At 43.0% G+C, this 21,035-nt stretch overlaps 1 protein-coding gene across 1 annotated transcript in view; it reads left to right on the top strand.

The window, feature by feature from the left end:
- The window catches only part of SAMD13 (sterile alpha motif domain containing 13), a 43,040-nt gene that overhangs the window by 12,468 nt on the left and 9,537 nt on the right, over positions 1-21,035 (top strand). The window contains exons 2-3 of the mRNA XM_084852110.1: positions 4,311-4,395; positions 18,799-18,910. Of these exons, the coding sequence (XP_084708236.1) occupies positions 4,311-4,395; positions 18,799-18,910 (197 nt within the window). The remainder of the gene's footprint in view (positions 1-4,310; positions 4,396-18,798; positions 18,911-21,035) is intronic.

Genomic DNA, 21,035 nt, shown 5'->3' with positions numbered 1-21,035 from the left:
AAATTGCAGACAGAGGGCAAAGGGATAAAGCCCCCTATCCCTTGTACTAGTGCCCCAGTCCATATTAGGTCCCATGTACCTACCTTTGAGTAAAAAAAGAAAACAAAAACTAGATAATCTTTAAAATAACATGTCGTTTGGTTCTTGGGGAATTGGGGCGGGGAGATGGAAAGCACAGGTGGGGAAAACAGACGGATCAGGGCCTCATGTCACCATTATGAAAGCAGAAATGCAGCACAAGGGTCCCAATCCCTCATCTTCCTTTCCATGTGATAGATAAAGGAAATATGGGGATTAGGGCCCCTGTGTTGATTTCTGAAGGCAGAAAGCCCATGTGAGGTCCCCAATCTTTGCTGTTCTTTTCTGGGTGGTGGGGAAAGAATATGCAAAGATTGTGATTCACACTAGGTGTATTCACACATTGCACTGGGCATGCATTCAAATTCTGGGTGCACTCATTAAGATGATTTTGGGGATCTAGCCCTGTTCAGTCATTCTGCTCACATGTAAGTTCTACACGCAGGGAGTGGGAGCAGGAACGAGTCCGCTAGCTTCACTTCCCTCCCTCACTGTTCTTGTTCTCCTCTACATGTGGAGGGCAACTGCCCGCAGATGAGAGCTTCCTCTATCTGTGGAAACTCTCCCCAGGATTTTAGAACACCCAGTGCTGTTCTCCTGCCTGCATTTTGACAGTGGGGGAGGGATAACAGGAAACTGTCAACAGAGACAAGAGTGAGGTAATTTTGAGGGCTGAGGGAGTCATTCTGCCTGACAGATAGGTCACTGATGAAGGAGGAGGGAAAAGAAAAGCTCTCCTGGAATCCTGTGCAGGCGTACTCTAAGCTTTTCTGAACATACAGGGACACATCTAGTCATTTATACACATCTACCCAGTTAATGTCTTGTTTGTATATTATTTTTTGGTTCATGTTTTTGTGTTTTTCAGAACACTGTAATAATAAATTTCATTTTTAAAAAACAGGGAAATTCAGTTATAAAAAAAAAAAACCCTGCCTGTTTAAGACCAGAGGTAAGCCTGTCTCATGTTGGCTCAAGTGCCACAAAGCCAGGAGATTGGAAACTTAGGCCAATGCATTAACAGATATGCCCCGTGATCCGTAATGATGTTGTGCAATGTCATAAATTGTGATTGCTTACAGCTAACCCTCCAGGCACCCACACTTTTCCTGGGTCTTTCAGGCCCAAATCCAGATGGGGAGGATGGAGTGCCTGGGACCCGAAACAATGACCCACTGGTCCTGTATTGCTGTATGAAGCATCTGAGCCTTACTGTATTGCTAGAGGAATCCTCCTGTGAGTTGGACTGTGCCTGTTCGTTGCTTGTGAGTAAGCACAATTTGTGACACTGCATAACACCATTAGCTTCAAATTACATATCAGAGATTTTTCCCTTCTTATTCTTCCTCTTTTTAAAAAAAAGTTGTGTTATTTAAAGTGAGAAATTTATTTCTGCATGAACAGAAAGCAGTGATCTAGAGCAGCGTTTCTCAAATGATGAGCTGGGATACACCAGTGGGTCTCAACCCACTTTCAGGTGAGTCTCAGTGCTGCAGACCGCTCAGAGCCTCTTTGTTTGACCACCCTGTGCCATGGCTCCACTATGCGCACTGCATAGGGAGGTGTGGTAACAGGAGTTGGTTAGAGAGCCAGGAACATACTTTTTTAATAATAGTAACTTTTAAAAACTAGAAATAATGAGGAAGGGGATAGGAGAGGGAAGCTGTTATAAGAAGTAATGTAAAAGCAGCAGGAGGGAAGGATGAAAAAAAACTGGCAGTGTGTGTGTGGATAGCGGTACAAGTTAAGAGTGAAAGGAGAAGAAGAGAAGAAATGACAGAAGATGAGTAAGAATGACTTGAGAGGCATGGCAGTTGGGGGAGAAGGGACAACAATATAAAATAAAAAGTATTCTCTACTTAGAGCCACTGGATCAGCAAATTCTGCCTGAAATGGGGAAGCTGTAATGGGGAAGCATGATGCCTCCAAAGCCAATGACTTTACTTAACTTGAGGAAAGCTGAATTATGAAATTCCCTGCAGCAAGGAAATAGCCATGGCAAAGAAGTTAGCAATTTCCAGATATGGATTAGAAATCAATATAAAATGTTATCAGTAATTGCCAGAGGATTATGCCAAACTTCACTCCATCTGCCACCGTTTTGTGACTGGTGGGCCTCAGCAATTTTTCACCGCTCTCTAGTGGGCCCTGACAATAGAAAGTTCAAGAACACCTAGAGTACAGAGCAGAAGGAAAACACAGTTCAGTCTAGTTTGTAATGAATTATTTTGAGAGTTTGTAACCTGTTAATTAAACAGCAAAAGTTTAACTTTTCCTCTGTTTTTATGTTTTAAAACCCAAACTGGTCTACATCAAGTAAGCCCCATTGCATTCAGTGCAGATTACTCCCAGGTGAGCATATGTAAGATTCTAGCCTCAGTGGTATGTCACTCTGTAAAACTGGAAGTGCCTTGGGAAAGGAGAAAATAATACAAGAAGTTACCAATACTGTTCTTCCACAGACATGACGGGGATAGAAAAATACACATGATCTTCCCTTTTTTTTACCCCTCAGAATACTGTATTGTTGGAAACTTAAGATTCTGATTATGTTATTGGTATTGTTTATTTCATTTATAAAAATAAAAGAAAAATAGATTTAAAAAAAAGAAAAATAGACATGATAAATTTAAAATTGTCTCACAAACTGGAGGAACCTAAGAAAAACAACCTATTTGATATTCTTCTTTATCATGTATATTTATTAAATTTATATGCCTCCCAACTGACAGGTGCCCTCAGGATGGTTTTACAATCATACAAAAAACCAGTTCAATAATAACCAAAACAATAAATACAGCAATAAAATATTAAAGCATTAAATAAGTAAAGTTAATAATCAGAGCAATGGAACGTGGCATCTAAATGTATACAGTTAAGATGCTAAGTGGTTCTCCTTAGGGAAGGGCATTCCACAGACTGGAGGCCACTACACAGAAGGCTTTTTTCCTGGTAGCCGCCTCTCTCACCACTGTGAGTGGCGACACCCTGAGAAGAACCTCCAAAGCGCAGGAACATAGGTGAGAAGGTGTTCCATCAGGTAGACTGGCCCTAAGCCATTTAGGGCTTTAAAGCTCAGCACCAATACTTTGAATACGGCCTAAGCACTGACTGGCAGCCAGTGCAGTTGACACAGCACTGGAGTAATATGTTTGAAGCGGCCAGTCCCAGTAAACAACGATGCTGCTCTATTCTGCATTAACTGAAGTTTCCAGACCATCTTCAGACACATTGTAATAATCCAGGGGGAAGGTTACCAGTGTATGAATAACTATAGCCAGACTTACATTTACCAGATGTCATGTGTGAACTATTAGAGATACAGAAGGGGTTTGTGGAAAATATAATGAGGTACCAATCTGGTTGTCCGTAACTACTGTGGCCCCCGATGGTGATGTACATCAGCATGCATATCAAAAAACATATCTAGCCAATTTGGTGGGGCCCAGATGGGTATCACAATACAGACAGGCATCTGTGTTGGCTATGCACACAGAAAACTTCTCCCCTTCATGAAATTCCCTAGCTGGATTGGGACAATTCAAATTGGATTCTGTATATTGACACCTTTCCCACCCTATCCACTTTTTCTTTAGAGAGCTCTATGACCTTGGAGAATCAGCTTACTTATGTTTCTCTTGTAAAATGGGAATAGCTCCCAGACCCACAGAAGGAATTGATGTTGTTATACAGTCTTTAAATGCTGATGAGCAGATAACTTGGCTCTTTCAGTGATTAACAAAAAAAATACTGTTGTGGAGTTCTTGCACTATTATCATTTTTATTCTTATAGCAATTTCAGTGCATAGTAGTTTGCAGCCAACATTTCATTCATCTGCACAACAACACTGACATGTTTGTTGCCATTTTGTGGTTGGGGAACTCAGTTTGAGAGATAATGACTTGCCAAAGTCTGCCCAGTGCCCTTCTGAGCAAGGTGTAGCCATGTTGAAAAGCCCTAGCAAACAGTCCATGGGAACACACTTACTTCTCGTTGATTGACAAGACAGCTATTTAATTTGTCAAAGCCTCAAACAGAATCAACTGAATTTGCTTTTAGAGCTATGTGATTTGAAGGTAGGTGCATGTGTGTATGTGTGTGTGTTTTCTCCCCTATCTTATCAGGGCTTTTTAAAAAGGAAAATTTGATATCCTCTATAACACTGTGTTGCTGTTCTGTTGTAGCTTATAAGTGAATGCAGCTTTCTTCTTCTGTTTCTTTATCGATCTAGTTCTTGGCAGAAAAGACATTTCTGACCTCCCCATGCTGTCTATTGACATGGAAAACAAGGAAAATGGATCTCTGGACATGGAAAAGTAAGTTGCCCCCTTATGTATTGTCAGCAACCATACTGAGAGGTTGGAGCTCAGTTTTAATTCTTTTTTAGAAGGTATGAGGAACTTTTATCACTGATTCTCAAAAGATTTTTGAAGTACTACTTAGCTGGCTTTGCTATAGGAGTCATTACAGGAAGAGGGAGCACTTGAGCACACTCCCCACCAAGAAATCATAGTTTGTTGTGCTGAATTGTAAGCATCTCTGTTTCAAAGTATTTCACATTCATTATCTCAGTAATCCTTCCAACTAAACCCTCTCTAGGATAGGTCAATATTATTTCCCCATCTTGCAGATGTGGGGTTGAGGCTAAGCAAGAATTCCTCGCCTTACGCCTTCTATCAAGTTGATGGTAGATGCAAGATGTGAACCTGGGACAGCCTTGTTCCCATCTTAGTCTGACAACCACTACGCTACGGTGTATTAATTAATGAATTATAAGGTATCTAACCCACCTTGTAAGTATGAATACTATTAGTGGGGCTAACAATAAAAAAGTAAAAACAATCCACAATAAAGCAATAGTTAATAAACACAGCAGATTTACAGGCAGAACATTAGATGAAAATGGATTTCAACTAATGTTTAAAAAAGCCTGGGCAAAGCGGGGGGGGGGGGGGACTTTGTCTGCCATCAAACAGGCATGAGTCAGCTGCAAGTGAATCTCTCTGGGGAGAGCATTCCATAAACTGGGCGCCATAGCCCTTCCCCCTATTTTTGCCTAACCTCTGGGCCAGAGAGGAGCCGCTGATGATGATCTTAATGCACAAGCAAACACATGTGGGAGGAGGCTGTCCTTCATGAACCCTGGTCCCAAGACATTTAGGACTTGTAAGATTCATATCAGCATTTTGAAGTATGCTCAGAAATGGACCAAATGGACCAAAGTAGCTGTTTAAGTACTGGTAAGCTTTGTTTCCTAAAGCTGGTTGCAGTTATTAGTCTAAGATCATTCTTTGGAACTAACTGGTGTTTCTGGGAAGTCTTCAAAGGCAGTCCTTCATATAATTTATTGCGATAATCTAATATGGATGTTACGCTAGCCTGGATAACTGTCGCTAGGCTATCTGTGTCTAGGAGGGGCTGTAGCCAGCACATTGGCCTTGGTTGTTAGAAGGGGTTGCATGTAGGATCTGCAGTGTCAAAGCTGGATCAGCTATCATCCCCAACTGTGTACCGCATTCAGAACTGGCTCAGCACCACTGCCCAGGTCAGACAAACCATCAACAGCACCTCCATCTTGTCTGGATTGAGGTCAGTTTATTCGCCCTCATCCAGTCCATCACTGATCCGAGGCACTGATTTAGCATTTCCTCACCTCAACTGGAGGAAAAAGAGAAATAGAATTGGGTGTCACCAGCCTACTGATAGCACCTCACTCTAAATACCCAGATGACCTCAGTAAGCAGTTAATGTTAAATAGCACTGAAGACAAGATGGAACTGGGAGTGACCTCACAGCTGCTCTGGCGCAGCATAAAAGCCATGGGGCTGAGCTCTGCAACACTTTCTGGAATTGACCCGCTAAGTAGCAGTAGAACCACTTCAGTGTGGTGCCCCCAACCTGGCTCCTCTATCGAGGAAGATACCATTGAGTGGTACAGAAAGTCACTGTGAGGTCTAGGAGAATTAACAGGGTTGCACTTCCGTCAAGTATATAAACCCTGTCCAATATTGCATCTGGTAAGCCAGCACAGGTGGCAGTAGCATAAGAATGTAAGAAGAGTCATACTGACCAAAGGCCTATCTAGTCCAGAATTCTGTGGCCAGCGAGATGCCCATGGGAAGCCCACAGGCAGATGTTCTCCAGCCACTGGTATTCAGAGGCATAGTTCTTCTGTTACTGGAGGTAATATATAGCCATCATGACAAATATAGAAGGGCTGTATTTGTTATGTTTGGTCTGTGTTCCCTAGTCCTAGTTTACTGGCAGAGTACATGCCATAGCGATCCTTTGTATTGATCTTTGTTGTCTTGTATGGCTAGGAATCCAAAGTATATATCAGTGCAACAAATGAGGAAGAGCATCCTCTGTTGGAGATGAACAATAATCCCCAGTGTTAATAGTTGAAGACATGGAATATATGAAAGGGAACGCTAGAAATTCTGTTCTTCCTTTCCGTTCTTTCCAGCTTCCTTGGTTTGAGAAGATAGGAAAACCCTTTATTAGAGAGTGAATTGCTTCCTCTAGGTGTGTTTAGGACTGCCTGCCAGTAGGTGGCACTGTAGCAACAAATTCTCACAGATGAAAGTCCTCCTGTCCTCAGCACAATGAGTAATTTCTGAGTGGAACATCAAATTGCATCATGCCAGCCTTCTAGATAATTTATCAGGTTGCCACCTTTGTTTATTTGGGACAGCATGGAACCATCAGGTACTAAATGAGAAGTTCCTTCTGCATCAGGGACCTCTAACCAATAGGTTCATCCTGGATAGTGATGAAAGTTGTGTTGTTGTTGTTGCTGTTGTTTTAATTTGGAGGGTTCCAAACTTCGAGAGCCATTAACCCTAGGATAATGGATTCCTTGCTGGCTCCCATAGTGTGACATTAAGACCACTGTGCTGTAGTTCACTGGCAGAGCCCATATCTTGAATATATAAGTTCTTCAGCCTAATCTCTTGCACCTGGAGTTAAAGGGTTGATAAATATGCTTTTTTTCCATTATGCATAGAGCATGATGTTGTTTTGAAAAACTCAAATTTTGGCCTTCCTCTCTCTCACCACCCACATCCACTGAGCCCTTCTGTCTTGTGGTGCTGCTATTTAATACCAGGTCGGTCCACAATAAGACTGCAATAAGATTTAATCATGGATGAGAAGGCTGACCTGGCATGTATTACTGAGACTTAGGTGGTGGGCTGGGTGGGGTTGACTTGACTCAGCTCTGCCCACCTGGGTCCTCGGTGCAGCACCAGCATAGGTTAGAGGAGTCGGGGGAGTCACTGTGGTTCATAGAACCTCCATCTCCATCACCAAGAAACCACCCCACTTTGGAGCGGGCCTTGAGGGGCTGCACCTGCTGTTGGGCCATAGAGACAGATTGGGGATGCTGCTGGTGTACTGCCCACCCTGCTGCCCAGCATCCTCCCTGACTGAACTGGCAGATGCAGCCTCGAGTGTGGTGTTTGAGGAACCCAGGATGGTGGTTCTTGGTGACTTCAGCTTCCATGCTGAAGCTGTCTCTGGAGTTTTAGCTCGGGACTTCATGACCATCATGGGGCTGTCTCAGTTTGTCATTGGCCCAACACATGAAGCAAGTCCAATGGAACTCTTCTGGGTGGTCTGGGGGCTGTTAACACCCACCCCAGGAAATGAGGCCTTGGCCCTGTCAAAGACCTGCTGTGACCTTTGTTCATTGCACTTTAAGGACAAAACCGCTTGTCTCTGCAGCGAACTTGACACTGTTGTTAGCTCAGTTCCAGTCGAGGTGTCTGATGCCACCATCTGCCCGATTTTGTGGGATCAGTTCCAGTTACTGCGGCCTGATAGTGTGGACAAGGTGCTTGCTGCAATGTGACTGACCACATGCCCTCTCAATCCCTGCCCCTCCTGGCTCATAAAAGCTAGCTGAGGGGGTATGACTGGGTGAGTTCAGGGAGTGATAAAGGCTTCCCTTTGGGAAGGGCTTGTCCCTGCTGTCCTTAAGGAGGCAGTAGTGTGACCACTCCTGAAAAAGCCCACTCTAGACCCAACAGTATTACGCAAGCCCAGTTGCAAATCACCCTTTCTTAGGGAAGGTACTTGAGAGGGTTGTGGCAGAGCAACTGCAGGCACTATTGGAGGATACTAATTATCTAGACCCACTGCAGTCTGGGTTTATGGGACTGAATCAGCCTTGGTCACCCTGTTGGATGACCTTTATCGAGAGAGGGACAGCGGGAATGCAACCCTGTTAATTCTGCTCAACCTCTCATCGGCTATTGATACTATCAACCATAGTATCCTCCTGGATCGACTCCGTGGTATGGTATCGGAGGCATTGTGTTACAGTGGTTCTGATCCTGCCTACAGGGCCAATTTCAGAGAGTAACATTGGGTGACTATTCCTCAGCCCCTTGGCAATTTAGCTGTGGGGTGCCGCAGGGTGCCATCTTGTCCCCAATGTTGTTTAACATCTATATGAAGCCTCTGGGAGCAGTCTTCAGAGGATTTGGAGCTAAATGCCATCGGTATGCTGATGACATGCAGTTCTACCTCTCTGTGACATCTGAATCAGGAAAGGCTGTGCAAGTCCTGGATCAGTGCCTAGACTCCATAATGTGTTGGATGAGGGCTAATAAACTGAAGCTGAGTCCTGGCAAGATGGAAGCCCTATGGGTAAGTGGTTCCCAAGTCTGGGAGATAGGCTCATTGCCTTTTCTGGATGTGTTGCACTCCCTCTGCAAGATCAGGTTCAAGGTCTGGGGATACTCCTAAATCCATCATTGTCACTGGAGGCCCAAGTGGCCGCGGAGGCTCAGAGTGCTTTTACCAGCTTTGGCTGGCTCACCAGCTACGGCCTCTCCTGGACAGGGATAGATTGCCCATGGTGGTACAGGCATTAGTGACAGGGTGGACACTGAGCCCATAGAATCCCAGAGAAGTTCTGATTCTGAGGAAGAGGAGTCGCTCCTGGGAGAGGAGCACGCTCCTCTTTCCCAGGGCCAACAGCTGACAGAGATTCCTCCCACCGGCATTCCTAGCTTAGATAGCAGTCCTGGGAGTGACAGAGCGCGGGAAGCAGACTTGCTGGATGCGCGATGCCGACGCAGGGAGTGGCGCCAAATGGAGGGCGCAGAAAGGAGGTGTAGTGCCCAGTTGGCGCGCAAACAACGGTTGCGCCCAGAGGATCCAAGGGAAAAGGGGAGGGACTCTCCCTAGCTCTTAAGTTCAGGGTCTGCCAGTGATTCCCTTTCAAACAGGGACCAACTGTTCCAACTTAGGGCATAGGTACTCTGCTGCTCATATCTAGTTGCTAACAGTAGAGTTGTTAAGTTGTAAAAGAGGAATAAAGTTTTGAAAATAATCCCTTTGTCTGTGTCTGGACTCGGCTACTGGATTAGACTGAGAGAGGCCTCCAAGGAGCCCTTGACAATTAGTAACCTCAAGAATGGATTACTGCAATGCGCTTTATGTGGGGCTGCCCTTAAGGCTGGTTTGGAAGCTGGAATGTGCGCAGAATGCAGCAGCTTGGCTGTTGTCAGGAGCTGCCCCTTTTCAGCATGTAACTCCTTTGCTGAGGCAACTGCACTGGGGGCGGGGGGGACCTGGCCTGGGCTTGTACCTTCAACAGCATTTGAATGCTTTTATACATGAGCAACTGAAGATTTTCACAGCATGGAGATAAACACTGTCACCACCACCCTCCACAACTTCTGCACATCAAGCTTCTGTTAAAGGTACAGCTATGGTGGCTGGGTGAAATGTTGGCAATCCTACTGCATCTAACCATGTGTCTTGTTATTTGCTGGTTTGTGTGTTCTAGTTCTGATAAAGCTTTATCCTGGTAAGATTTAAATTATACTAGCACAGGAGGGAAGTAGGTAGATAGATGTACAACCTATCACGCACAATGCATAGGCATAACCTTTGTTTTCTTGGTTGGCTATGATCCTGATGCCTGGGCCGCCAATTGCTTTCAAATGCACATATTTTTCTGTCTTAGTCTTTCAGGAACTATGTTGATCAGGCGATGTTGCAATGAGTAAGTACATAGTCACTAGATGAAAGCCTCTTGCTCCATCTCGTTACCACAAGATGGTGAAACAGCATCTTTTAATTCCAGCACATTGTTTCTGGGCTCCAGCCACCAATCTTGGCACGCTTCCTCCAGCTTCATTCATTTGTAATCCCAAATGGATCAACATGATGGGCTAATATGCAATAAAAGCTCATATATTATACTCTTAAGTACCCTCTTATAAACCCCCTTCAGTTAGCCACCACACCTCCTATCAGGTTTGCTGGGGGGGAAATGCAATCAGTTTAGATTTAATACTAGAGCAGTTAGATTTAATACTTGGTCTTGTGGCTCATATGATATAGTGTTGGGTACTAATTGAGAATGGCTTTTTTAAGCTGTGGGGAAGCATAATTAACGACTGCAGAAACTGTGGGTTTTGGTTGTGTGCATGTTTTGTAAATCTTTCTGTTAATCTACAGATTTATGCCTTTGTCACTGTTCGTGGCAATGAATTTTTGTTGTTGTTCAGTCGTGTCCGACTCTTCGTGACCCCATGGACCATAGCACGCCAGGCCTTCCTGTCCTGCGCTCTCTCCCGGAGTGTGCTCAAGTTCATATTCATTGCATCGGTGATGCTATCTAGCCATCTCATCCTCTGTCGTCCCCTTCTCCTTTTGCCTTCAGTCTTTCCCAGCATCAGGGTCTTTTCCAGAGAGTTTTCTCTTCGCATTAGGTGGCCAAAATATTGGAGCTTCAGCTTCAGTATCTGTCCTTCCAATGAGCACTCAGGGTTGATTTCCTTTAGGATTGACTGATTGGACCTCCTTGCAGTCCAGGGGACTCGTAAGAGTCTTCTCCAGCACCACAGTTCGAAAGCATCAATTCTTAGGTTTGAGATAATCCGATTTGGTATAGTCATTTTTTCTCTTTTTCTTTCATAGTTGGGGTTTTCCAGACTTCAGGTTGGACACAGACCTGTCCCATTGATTTCAGTGGATCTGCTCTAAGTGTGACTAAGTCTGGATCCAACCATTTGTTATTTCTACAACATTTTGACAATAAGTGTGGGGGAAGGAGAAACAACTCATGGGTTTATTCACAATTAGATTGTCTAGTTCCTAATTCTGACCAGCATAACAATAGTCTTGTATAAAGTTTAGTGTGCTTTTGGGGCTGAGCACCACCAGTGATTATAAACCTTTTCAACAGAACAATAATAAGGCCCTGAGGAAAAGTCAGCTATTCACATTCCATTCTCAGCACTGTGATCGTGTTTGGAGTACCTTTTCCAAAAGTTGGATCATACCTTTAAACTGCTAGGACAAGACACACACACCCCATGCCACAGTTGTGCTTTGTTTTTTTTAACTGGCCTGCAGAGGTGCCTAATCCAGTTCACAGAGGTTTGGACAACCTCCATGGACCCCTCCCCAAGCCACTGGCCCTGGCCTGGGAGAAGAGGAATCCCCATGTTATCTACGATCCCTGACCTCTGATGGGAAGGCGAGAGATAGGAAATAACATGGAGTTTCCTCTCCCTAGGCCGGTGGGTCCCTTCCCACACCACTCACATCCCAATTTGGTTGGTTCTCACTTGAGGTTCCTCAAATACATAATACAGCAGGATATGAACTGTGTGGGTGTGTGAGAGACACAGACAGACAGACAAACAGACAGAGATTTCATGCATGTATGAAAAGTAATTAAGAGTCTGCTTTAAATTTTGTCTTTCTTGATTGTTAATGACTGGGTTCAGACAACACAATAACCCACATTCAGTGGTTGAGCATGGGTTGAGTGTGGGTTGTTGTTAAACAATGGGTTGTTGTTGAACCGTGACTTATTGAAATTATTGTACTTAAGCACACCTAAATTTGTTTAGGATTAGGTTGTTTGATAGCTAAAATGTATGTGCTTTGTCTGCAAAGGCATGAATATGCAAGCCAGTTTAGCATTGCCAGTACACTGATATTCAGCACACCCATGTAATCTGCATCGATCAATTCTATGTTTAGTGTCCTGATGCTCAACCAACCCACAAAATGTAGGTTATAGAATGGTGCAGTCGGTGGTATGGTTATGCTAGCATCTGTTGGAGACTGGAGCTGTGCCATGGGATTTTCACATTCCTGAATCCTGCATGAAGAGGTATATGGTCCTTTGTGGTCATTCTTCCAGCTTCCTGCTGTAGCAGCAAAAGAAGATGCAGCAGATCAGATTTTGTGGAGGACTGCTTAAAAAAAATAAGTTAATTAATCTTTTATTGTGAATTTTTACAAAAGTTAATTAATCTTTTATTGTGAATTTTTACAAAACAAAATGAACTAAAAACATTACAAAACCTTAAAAAAAGAACAAAATAAAAATAAAAATACAACATGTTCAAAATCCTCAGTTTCTAATGTTATAATATTCTAGGAAAAAAGGTTACATATAAACTTCAGTAAAAGCAGACCAAATATCCGCATATAAGTCCTTTTGCAAGTTACGCCTATATACCACTCTTTCAAATGTTGTTAGTGTTGTTAAGTCTCCAGTCTATTGCGTTATAGGCGGTTAGCTTTTATCCTTCCAATATTGTAGTATCAGTCTTTTAGCAACCAAAGGGGCACGAAAAATCCATTTATGCTGACCATGTGTTACATTCCAAGAAGCAGGTAAGTAGTTTAAAAGAACATTTACATCAGTAAATTTTAAAGAGCTTTCCAATACAAAATTTATCCATACAATAACTTCCAAAAGGAGGCGGCCATTGGGCATTTCCAAAACATATGACTAAAAGAAGCATTGACTGCATTACACCTCCAACAATTAGCCAAATTTGACAAGCCTTTACTAAAAAGACATTGTGGCGTCCAATAGACCCAAAACAAGAACTTTTGCTGAATAAAGTGTAACCGAAGATCCATTGAAATGTCCGATACAGATGCCAAAACGGCAGTTCATTGATTAAGCAAAATCGGACGTTCGAATTCCCTGTTCCATTCCTACTGTAAACCACTTGTGTCATATTTATTCATTGATAATAAATATTTATAAATATGTATCGTAGGTCAATACATCTGATCAGCTTCAATAAGTGTTTCCTTTTGTTAATCTATTTTTTATTTTATTTTTATAAATGAAATAAACACTACCAACAATATAATCAGAATCTTCAGTTTCCGACATTACAGTATTCTAAGCAAAAGAAAAAAGGGAGGATAGCAAAAGAAGGAAGAGAAAGAAAGAAAAAAGAAAAAACAGAATTGTATTAAACTTCAATAAGAACAAACGAAATATCCAAATAGCCTTATAGCACAGAAATAGAAGCAAACAATCCATTTCCATTGGCCATAAATTACCATTCAGTTAACACATATTAATAAACATTAAAGATTTAGCCAACAAGGAATAATAATAATAATAATTCCTGGCATATAGAAGGGGAAGAAATGGAAGCAGTGACAGATTTTATTTTCTTGGGCTCCAAGATCACCGCAGACGGTGACTGTAGCCATGAAATTAAAAGACGCTTGATCTTTGAGAGGAAAGCTATGGCAAACCTAGACAGCATAGTAAGAAGCAGAGACATCACCTTGCCGACAAAGGTTCGTATAATCAAAGCTATGGTTTTCCCAGTAGTAATGTATGGCTGTGAGAGCTGGACTATAAGGAAGGCTGAGCACAGAAGAATTGATGCCTTCGAACTGTGGTGCTGGAGAAGACTCTTACGAGTCCCCTGGACTGCAATCAGTCAGTCCTAAAGGAAATCAACCCTGAGTGCTCATTGGAAGGACAGACACTGAAGCTGAAGCTCAAATATTTTGGCCACCTAATGCGAAGAGAAAACTCCCTGGAAAAGACCCTGATGCTGGGAAAGATTGAAGGCAAAAGGAGAAGGGGACGGCAGAGGATGAGATGGCTAGATAGCATCACGGATAGAATGAATATGAACTTGAGCACACTTCGGGAGAGAGCGGAGGACAGGAAGGCCTGGCATGCTATGGTCCATGGGGTCACGAAGAGTCGGACACAACTTAACGACTGAACAACAACAATAATAATCCCATAATGATATTAATAATAATAATACTAATAAAAAGGGGGGAAGAAGTTTAAGGAAAGGATAAAAACAGGAACAAATCATTTGTATATTTTAAGTAATATATCTAAAGATATATTTATATGTGTATACACCCACAAAAATGCACTTTATTACAACATAACATAAAAAAGAGGAGAAAGAAAAAAATATGCAAACATTTATTTTGACATATTGCCTAGAAATCGTAACAGCTAAAGCCCAAACAATAATTCAAAAGAACAGTAAAAATGGCTACATTCCAACTCCGGAGGCTGAGAGAGTGTTAAGTGTTTCCAATAGCGAAGGAGACTCCGAGGCACTAAATACCTAGATCTAGATACCAACAAATGTTTCAATTGCAAGTACTGCCATTCCACTGAAGACGACAGATCAAATTGATCTCACAAAGCTGAAAATACCAAAAACCCACTAATTGATCTAAAGTAAAGATCATCTTATCTGTCAGGTCTGCCATAAAAACATTTTCTTGCCAATTCTTAAATCTGGATTTCCCCATAAAGTCCATTTAGCATGGCAAAATGGATCAAACTGTAATTCAGGTGACATAGAATCATAGAATAGTAGGGTTGGAAGGGGCCTACAAGACCATCAAGTCCAACCCCCTGCCCAATGCAGGACTCCAAGTCAGAGCATCCCTAGCAGATAGATGTCCAGCCTCATCTTCAATGCCTCCAGTGTGGGAGAGCCCACTACCTCCCTAGGGAATTGGTTCCATTGTCGTATTGCTCTAACAGTCAGGAATTTTTTCCTGATGTTCAGCTGGAATCTGGCTTTCTGTAACTTAAGCCCATTATTCTGTGTCCTGCATTCTGGGATGATCAAGAAGAGATCCTGGCCTTCCTCTCTGACAACCTTTCAAGTACTTGAAAAGTGCTATCATTATCTCCCCTTAGTCTTCTCTTCTCAAGGCTAAACATGCCCAGTTCTTGCAGTCTCTCTTCATAGGGCTTTGTTTCCAGTCCCCTGATCATCTTTGTTGCCCTCCTCTGAACCCTCTCCAGCTTGTCTGCATCCTTCTTAAAGTGTGGTGCCCAGAATTGGACACAGTACTCCAGATGAGGCCTAACCAGTGCTGAGTAGAGAGGAACTAGTACTTCCCGGGATTGGAAGCTATGCTTCTAATAATGCAGCCCAAAATAGCATTAGCCGCTTTTGCAGCCAAATCACACTGTTGGCTCATATTCAGCTTGTGATCGACAACAACTCCAACATCCTTCTCGCTTGTAGCGTTGTTGAGCCATGTATCCCCCATCTTGTAACTGTGCATTTAGTTTCTTTTTTCTAGGTGCAGAACTTGGCATTTATTCCTATTACATTTCACTGTGTTGTTTTCTGCCCAGTGCTCCAGTCTATCAAGATCACTTTGAATTTTGTTTCTGTCTTCCAAGGTATTAGCTATACCACCCAATTTTGTGTCATCTGCAAATTTGATCAGCATTCCCTGCACCACCTCCTCCAAGTCATTAATAAAATGTTGAAGAGCATTGGGCCCAGAACTGAAGATAGGAACAACATTAGCCCTCCTCCAGTTATTTGGTACTTCACCCGTCCTCCATAATTGCTCAAAGTGGCTCTGAGAGTTCTTCTGCCAGTTCCTTTATTACTCTAGGGTGCAGTTCATCTAGCCCTGGAGATTTGAACTCATTCAAAGTAATTAGGTGTTCCTTGACCATATGCCTATCGATCACAAGATGCAATCCTGCCCCTTCAGCCTGTTCCTCGCCTTTGCCAGGGGGCTCACAGACCCTCTTTGGGGAGAAGACTGAGCCAAAGTAGGAACTGAGCACCTCTGCCTTTTCTTTGTCACCTGTTATCATTTGGCCATCCTTATTTAATAGCTGAACCACCATTTCTTTCCTCTGTCTTTGCATGTAGCTGAAGAAAGCTTTTTGTTGCTTTTAGCATCCCTCACTAACCTCAGCTCGTTCTCAGCTTTAGCCTTCCTGATGCCATCCCTGCAATTCTGTGCTACCTGCCTGTACTCTTCCTTTGTGCTTGGCTTTCTTTCCACTTCCTATATGTATATTTTTTGTTTTCAGGTCATCTCTTAGCTTTTTGTGAAGCCACATTGGCTTCTTTTGTTGTCTTCTACCTTTTCTTCTTGTTGTAATTGTTGTAATTGTTTGTAATTGTGCCTTGAGAATTTCCTTTTTTAAAAACTCCCATCCATCTTGGACTCCTTTTCTCCTTAGAGTCGCTTGCCATGGGACCTTACTTATCATTGTTCTGAGTTTATGAAAAACAGATTTCCTAAAATCCAGGGTATGGATTTGGCTACACTCGGCTTGTGCTTCCTTTAGAACCAAGAACTCAAGTATAACATGCTTTCCCCCAGAGTTCCTGTAACTGCTACTTTATCCACTAAGTCATCTCTGTTGGTTAAGATCAAGTCAAGGATAGCCAATCCTCTAGTTCCTACCTCTATTTTCTGTAGGAGGAATTTATCCGCCATGACAATTGCTGTATTCCAGTCATGAGAGTCATCCCACCAAGTCTCAGTTATACTTATCAAGTAATATTTGGCACATTTATATGCCAAACTTCCTTAACTGCCAAAATTGTGGGAGGAGCTGTGTCTACCTTAATATGCCGAGAACCTAATGCCATCCATTTAAAGAGAGGCTCCAGACAAAAAGATTTCAATACTGACCACAGAGGAAAATCTAATTTGAGTGGAAAAGGCCAAAACTTAGTAGAGGTCAGCAAATAGGCCTGATGGTACATAGCTAGATCTGGAAAACTGAACCTGCCTTCTTTAATTGGAATTTGCATCCTTTTTAAATATATTTTTGGTGGAGAGGAACCCCAAAAGAATTTACGAAACAAAGCATTGCATTTTTGGAAATATTTGCCAGGTATAAGTATAGGGATCCCACGTATAACATAAATAATTCGGGGTGTAGTATTCATCTTAAGTGTATTCACCTTACCCCATAAACTCAACTTTAAAGATGCCCATCTATCTATATCTCGTGAAATATCATTAATCAACTTGTTTAAATTTAAACTAATTGTTTGAGATATATCTTTAGGAATAATTATTCCCAAATAAGTAATAAACTAGGACTGCTTTAGTTTTGTTGTTTTCCTGCCAAATACTGTTCCCACTGCAAAATAACAAGGTTGAGAATGGGTTGATACTGAGCTGCCCATCCCTGTTCAGAACAAACAGAAACCTATTGCATTCCTGTTGCACTGCATAGGTTGCTAATGTACTCCATTTAAACATAAAGGAGTGCATTTCAGAGATAAGCAATAGCTGACTCAACAGGTTTGGGTAGCAATATTGTTATGCTGTTCCAAATTATGTTAAACATACCAAACCTGAGCAGCCACAACCTCCTAGATTCTGTCATAATTTTGGTTCATCTTAGGTACATTGTTCCAGAGCCAGGTGGAGAGCTGACTAGTTCTGTTTAATGAGATTTGATTATCTTTAGAATGAATCTGGCCTTAGGCTTACCAGAGCCCTTGCAATGTAAAAGAAACTCCTTGCATGTAGACAGCTAGCTCATAATGGAAAAGACTGGGCTAGAACCCTTTTTCCTGCCATGCTCGCTTTCCACAGTCAGGGAAGTTGTGAAGTGGAGAAGCATTCAAACCTGCAGCCTGCAACCAGTGTTCTACAAATCTGCAGTCCACCAACTGCATTCTGAAGTCTGGAGGGCGGGTAAGAAGCTGAGCATGCCACTTCGCTGAGAGGTCTGAAAACTAACATTCTCTCTCTCTCTCTCTCTCTCTCTCTCTCTCTCTCTCTCTCTCAGTATAGATATAGATAGATAATCCCTCCTGCCCAGATAGGAGTTAAGAGTAAGTTAAGAAGCTCCTGATTCAAACCTCACCTCATTCAAGAGATTGGCTGGAGTGTCCTTGATTCTCAGGTTCACAGCAGGCCTTTCTGTATATCCAGTCCCCTGCCTTAATTCTTCATAGCAATAGGCTTACACAGGTGTTTGATAAAACGTGTGAGGGCTTAAAGTGCGGGGGGGGGGTTGGTGTGCCCCCCATGTCCCTGTGTGCACCTGCTCTACTTGAATTTGAGGATGTCTCAAGTGGAGCTGGTGTGCACAGCGACATTGGGGCAGGGCTTGTGTGCACAACCAAGTCCCCTCCCCACTTTAAGCCCCTACATGCACACCTGCATAAGGTGCACCCTAAAACCACAAACGCTTTAAAATCAAATGTTTTTAAAAGGCCTGGGAAAATGAAGAAGGCTGCACCTGGTGCCCAAAAGACCACAGGAAAGGCTCCAGGGGAGCCTGTCTGGGGAGGGTATTCTACAGCTGAGGTACCACCACCAAGCAAGTCCGCTTCCTGGGAGTCATCATGTTGGAGGCATAATAGAGAGATCAATTTGTTGCCCAAATACCAGTGAGGGACAGACATAAGCCATTTCATATGTTTTGCTCATCATAGGCTTATAAACAGTCAGGACTGAAGGTTCATGGCTCAGCTAATCCATTTTGATAATTAGAATGCATGAGGAGAAAGGTTATCAAGATCACAAGTGAACTAGCCTTCCTCCCTTGGTGGTGTTTTTTCTTTTCCTGAGTGAACTATAAGTAACCTACACAGCATCTGGTATGCATATGCACACATATTAACATTTTGTCTGCATTTTTAAAAATTTCATAGCTTGGTAGAGAATGGAAGACCTCCTGATCCTGCTGACTGGGCGGTTACAGATGTGGTGAATTATTTCAGAACAGTGGGATTTGAAGAACAAGCTAATGCTTTTCAAGAGCAGGTAAATCTGTTTGGACAACCTATCTTTACCTTTTGCTCTCAACCTGGGGAGACTTTTGAATAGGAACCATTGGAGGCAAATATATCCTAGGATTGAATTAGCTAAAATTAGTTGAATTATATGATCATTTAGAAGTCAAGCACAGAATAGTCACCTAAGCTCCACTACCAGGACCATGGCAGTAATCATACCAATGCCTTTACACCAGGAGTGGGCAACTAGTCTCTCTCCAGATGTTTGGCCTACAGCTCCCATCAGCCCTAGCTAGCATAGCCAATGGTGAGAGATGATGGGAGTTGTCGGCCAGAACATCTGGAGGGCTACAATTTGCCCACCCCTGCTTTACAGGCTGGCTCGGGTACATCTGAAGTAAGTTGTAGGGATGTGGGTGGTCTGATGCTAGACTTTGTGTAATTGCAAACTATGGTAGCATTTACATAATTGTTGTATTGGGATTAGCTGCTGTGGTTGTATAATGAAAAGCTGCTTAATGCAGCAGGCTTTATTTACTCATCTATACTCCTTCTTAACTGAAGGGCTCTTTTTAAGCATCCTTCAGATTTTACTGCTCAGGAAGCTCAGCTGGAAGAACACAGCAGGATCAACCATTAAGATGGCATCAAGTAGTTGCCTTGAAATGAGATCACAGCGCCCCTAGGGGAGCTAGTGCTTGATGGGGGCATGCCACATGCCCATGTTACATGTCCATATTTTAGAGGAGACTCCATAGCTCATTAGTAGAGCGCTGACTTTGCATAGCAGTGTGTGCTAGCGGTGATGGAGCTGAGGAAGCTGTAGTTATGAGTGCAGAGATGAGGGAAGATGGCAGCTTCAGGAATTTCTGGTAATAAGACAGCTTTTAAAGAGAGATAAGTCTCATCTGTTTTGAATCTAGTCGTCCTAATTGGAATTGTGGTCCTGTGATAGCAACCTTACAAAGACAAGGGCTGTCTTCACATGAGGCTTTTATAGTGCACTTGTGATTGGTCACTCATGGAAGTTTGCTGGTCATTTACATGACGCTGTCAACCTCCAGGGCACATCCAGCTGTATTTGATATTTATCCTGCTAAAAAAATACCCTGAGATAACCCACTATTTAAATGTAAATCCACTTTAATGGCTGTGTGCCATTATGTGCAGTTCCACTATAACCACAGGCTGGGAAGAAGAAGCCATTGAGAAGAGCGGGAAACTCACAATTGCTCTTCTCCCCACACCTTCAGCATATCTGCCTGTTGACCTGGGCTGGGAGGAGAGTTTTCTTGGCTGGGCTAGGAGAGGCTCAAAGCAAGCGTGGACCTGGCCAGGGGAGGAAGAGGGAGAAAACAGCAGCCCCCCACATAAGCAACTGACAGCAATGAAGCCACCACTACCACCACCCCTGCGTGTGCTGCTTTGCAGAGAGAGAGAGAGATCCTTGAATCCCTTGGGAGACCCACCGGTTCGCTACTCGCTCTCCACCCCGAGGCTGTGGAGAACAGCCTGTGTGAAGACCCGATCTTTATCTCACTTAGAATGCGGAAACAGAAACTCCAGCAACTTGTGAAATAAACAGCCTTGTGTGATGAGCCCCAAGGAGTTCCAGGCTGCTCCATCCAGTTTGCTGATTCTCTCAGGTCATTCACATGCCCCTGGTTTTTGTTTCTTGTCTCTTTTCCTTTGGGATGCTTCAGAAATGACTGTAGCAGTGCAGGAGCTAACATTTAAAAGGCCAGCATGAAGGGGGATCAACTGCATGGGTCAAGCCATTCAACTGTAGCCCTCCCTTCATGGCTGGACAATAATTGGGTGGGCCTCAAGCATATGGTCCTGGCCTTTTTAATGGCACTTCAACACTGTGGGATGCAGCCATGAAAAGTGGAGGTAATATATATATGAAGGTGCCCTTCACGGACTTAGGGACCAAAAGAGATTTCAGTCAGAAGTCCCTGACTTTGCCAGCTGCTAGGGACTTGTTTTCATTTCACTTCAACCTCTGATTCACTGTTTGAACACGTTAGAAGATGAAGTGAGTTGAGGGGCTGTTGTCGTGGAGTTAACTGTTTATCTAAAGGCAATCAGCAAAATGCTGCATCCCCAAAGTGGTTGTGTGTCTATGAATAAGCTTAAGCAAAGCTTAAAAA

This window comes from Heloderma suspectum, chromosome 4, assembly GCF_057233095.1.
Source record: "Heloderma suspectum isolate Gila_16-S chromosome 4, 16-S_ref, whole genome shotgun sequence".
Classification (NCBI taxonomy): domain Eukaryota; kingdom Metazoa; phylum Chordata; class Lepidosauria; order Squamata; family Helodermatidae; genus Heloderma; species Heloderma suspectum.
The sequence above is the reverse complement of the archived record's forward strand: the minus strand, read 5'-3'. Positions and strand labels throughout refer to the sequence as shown.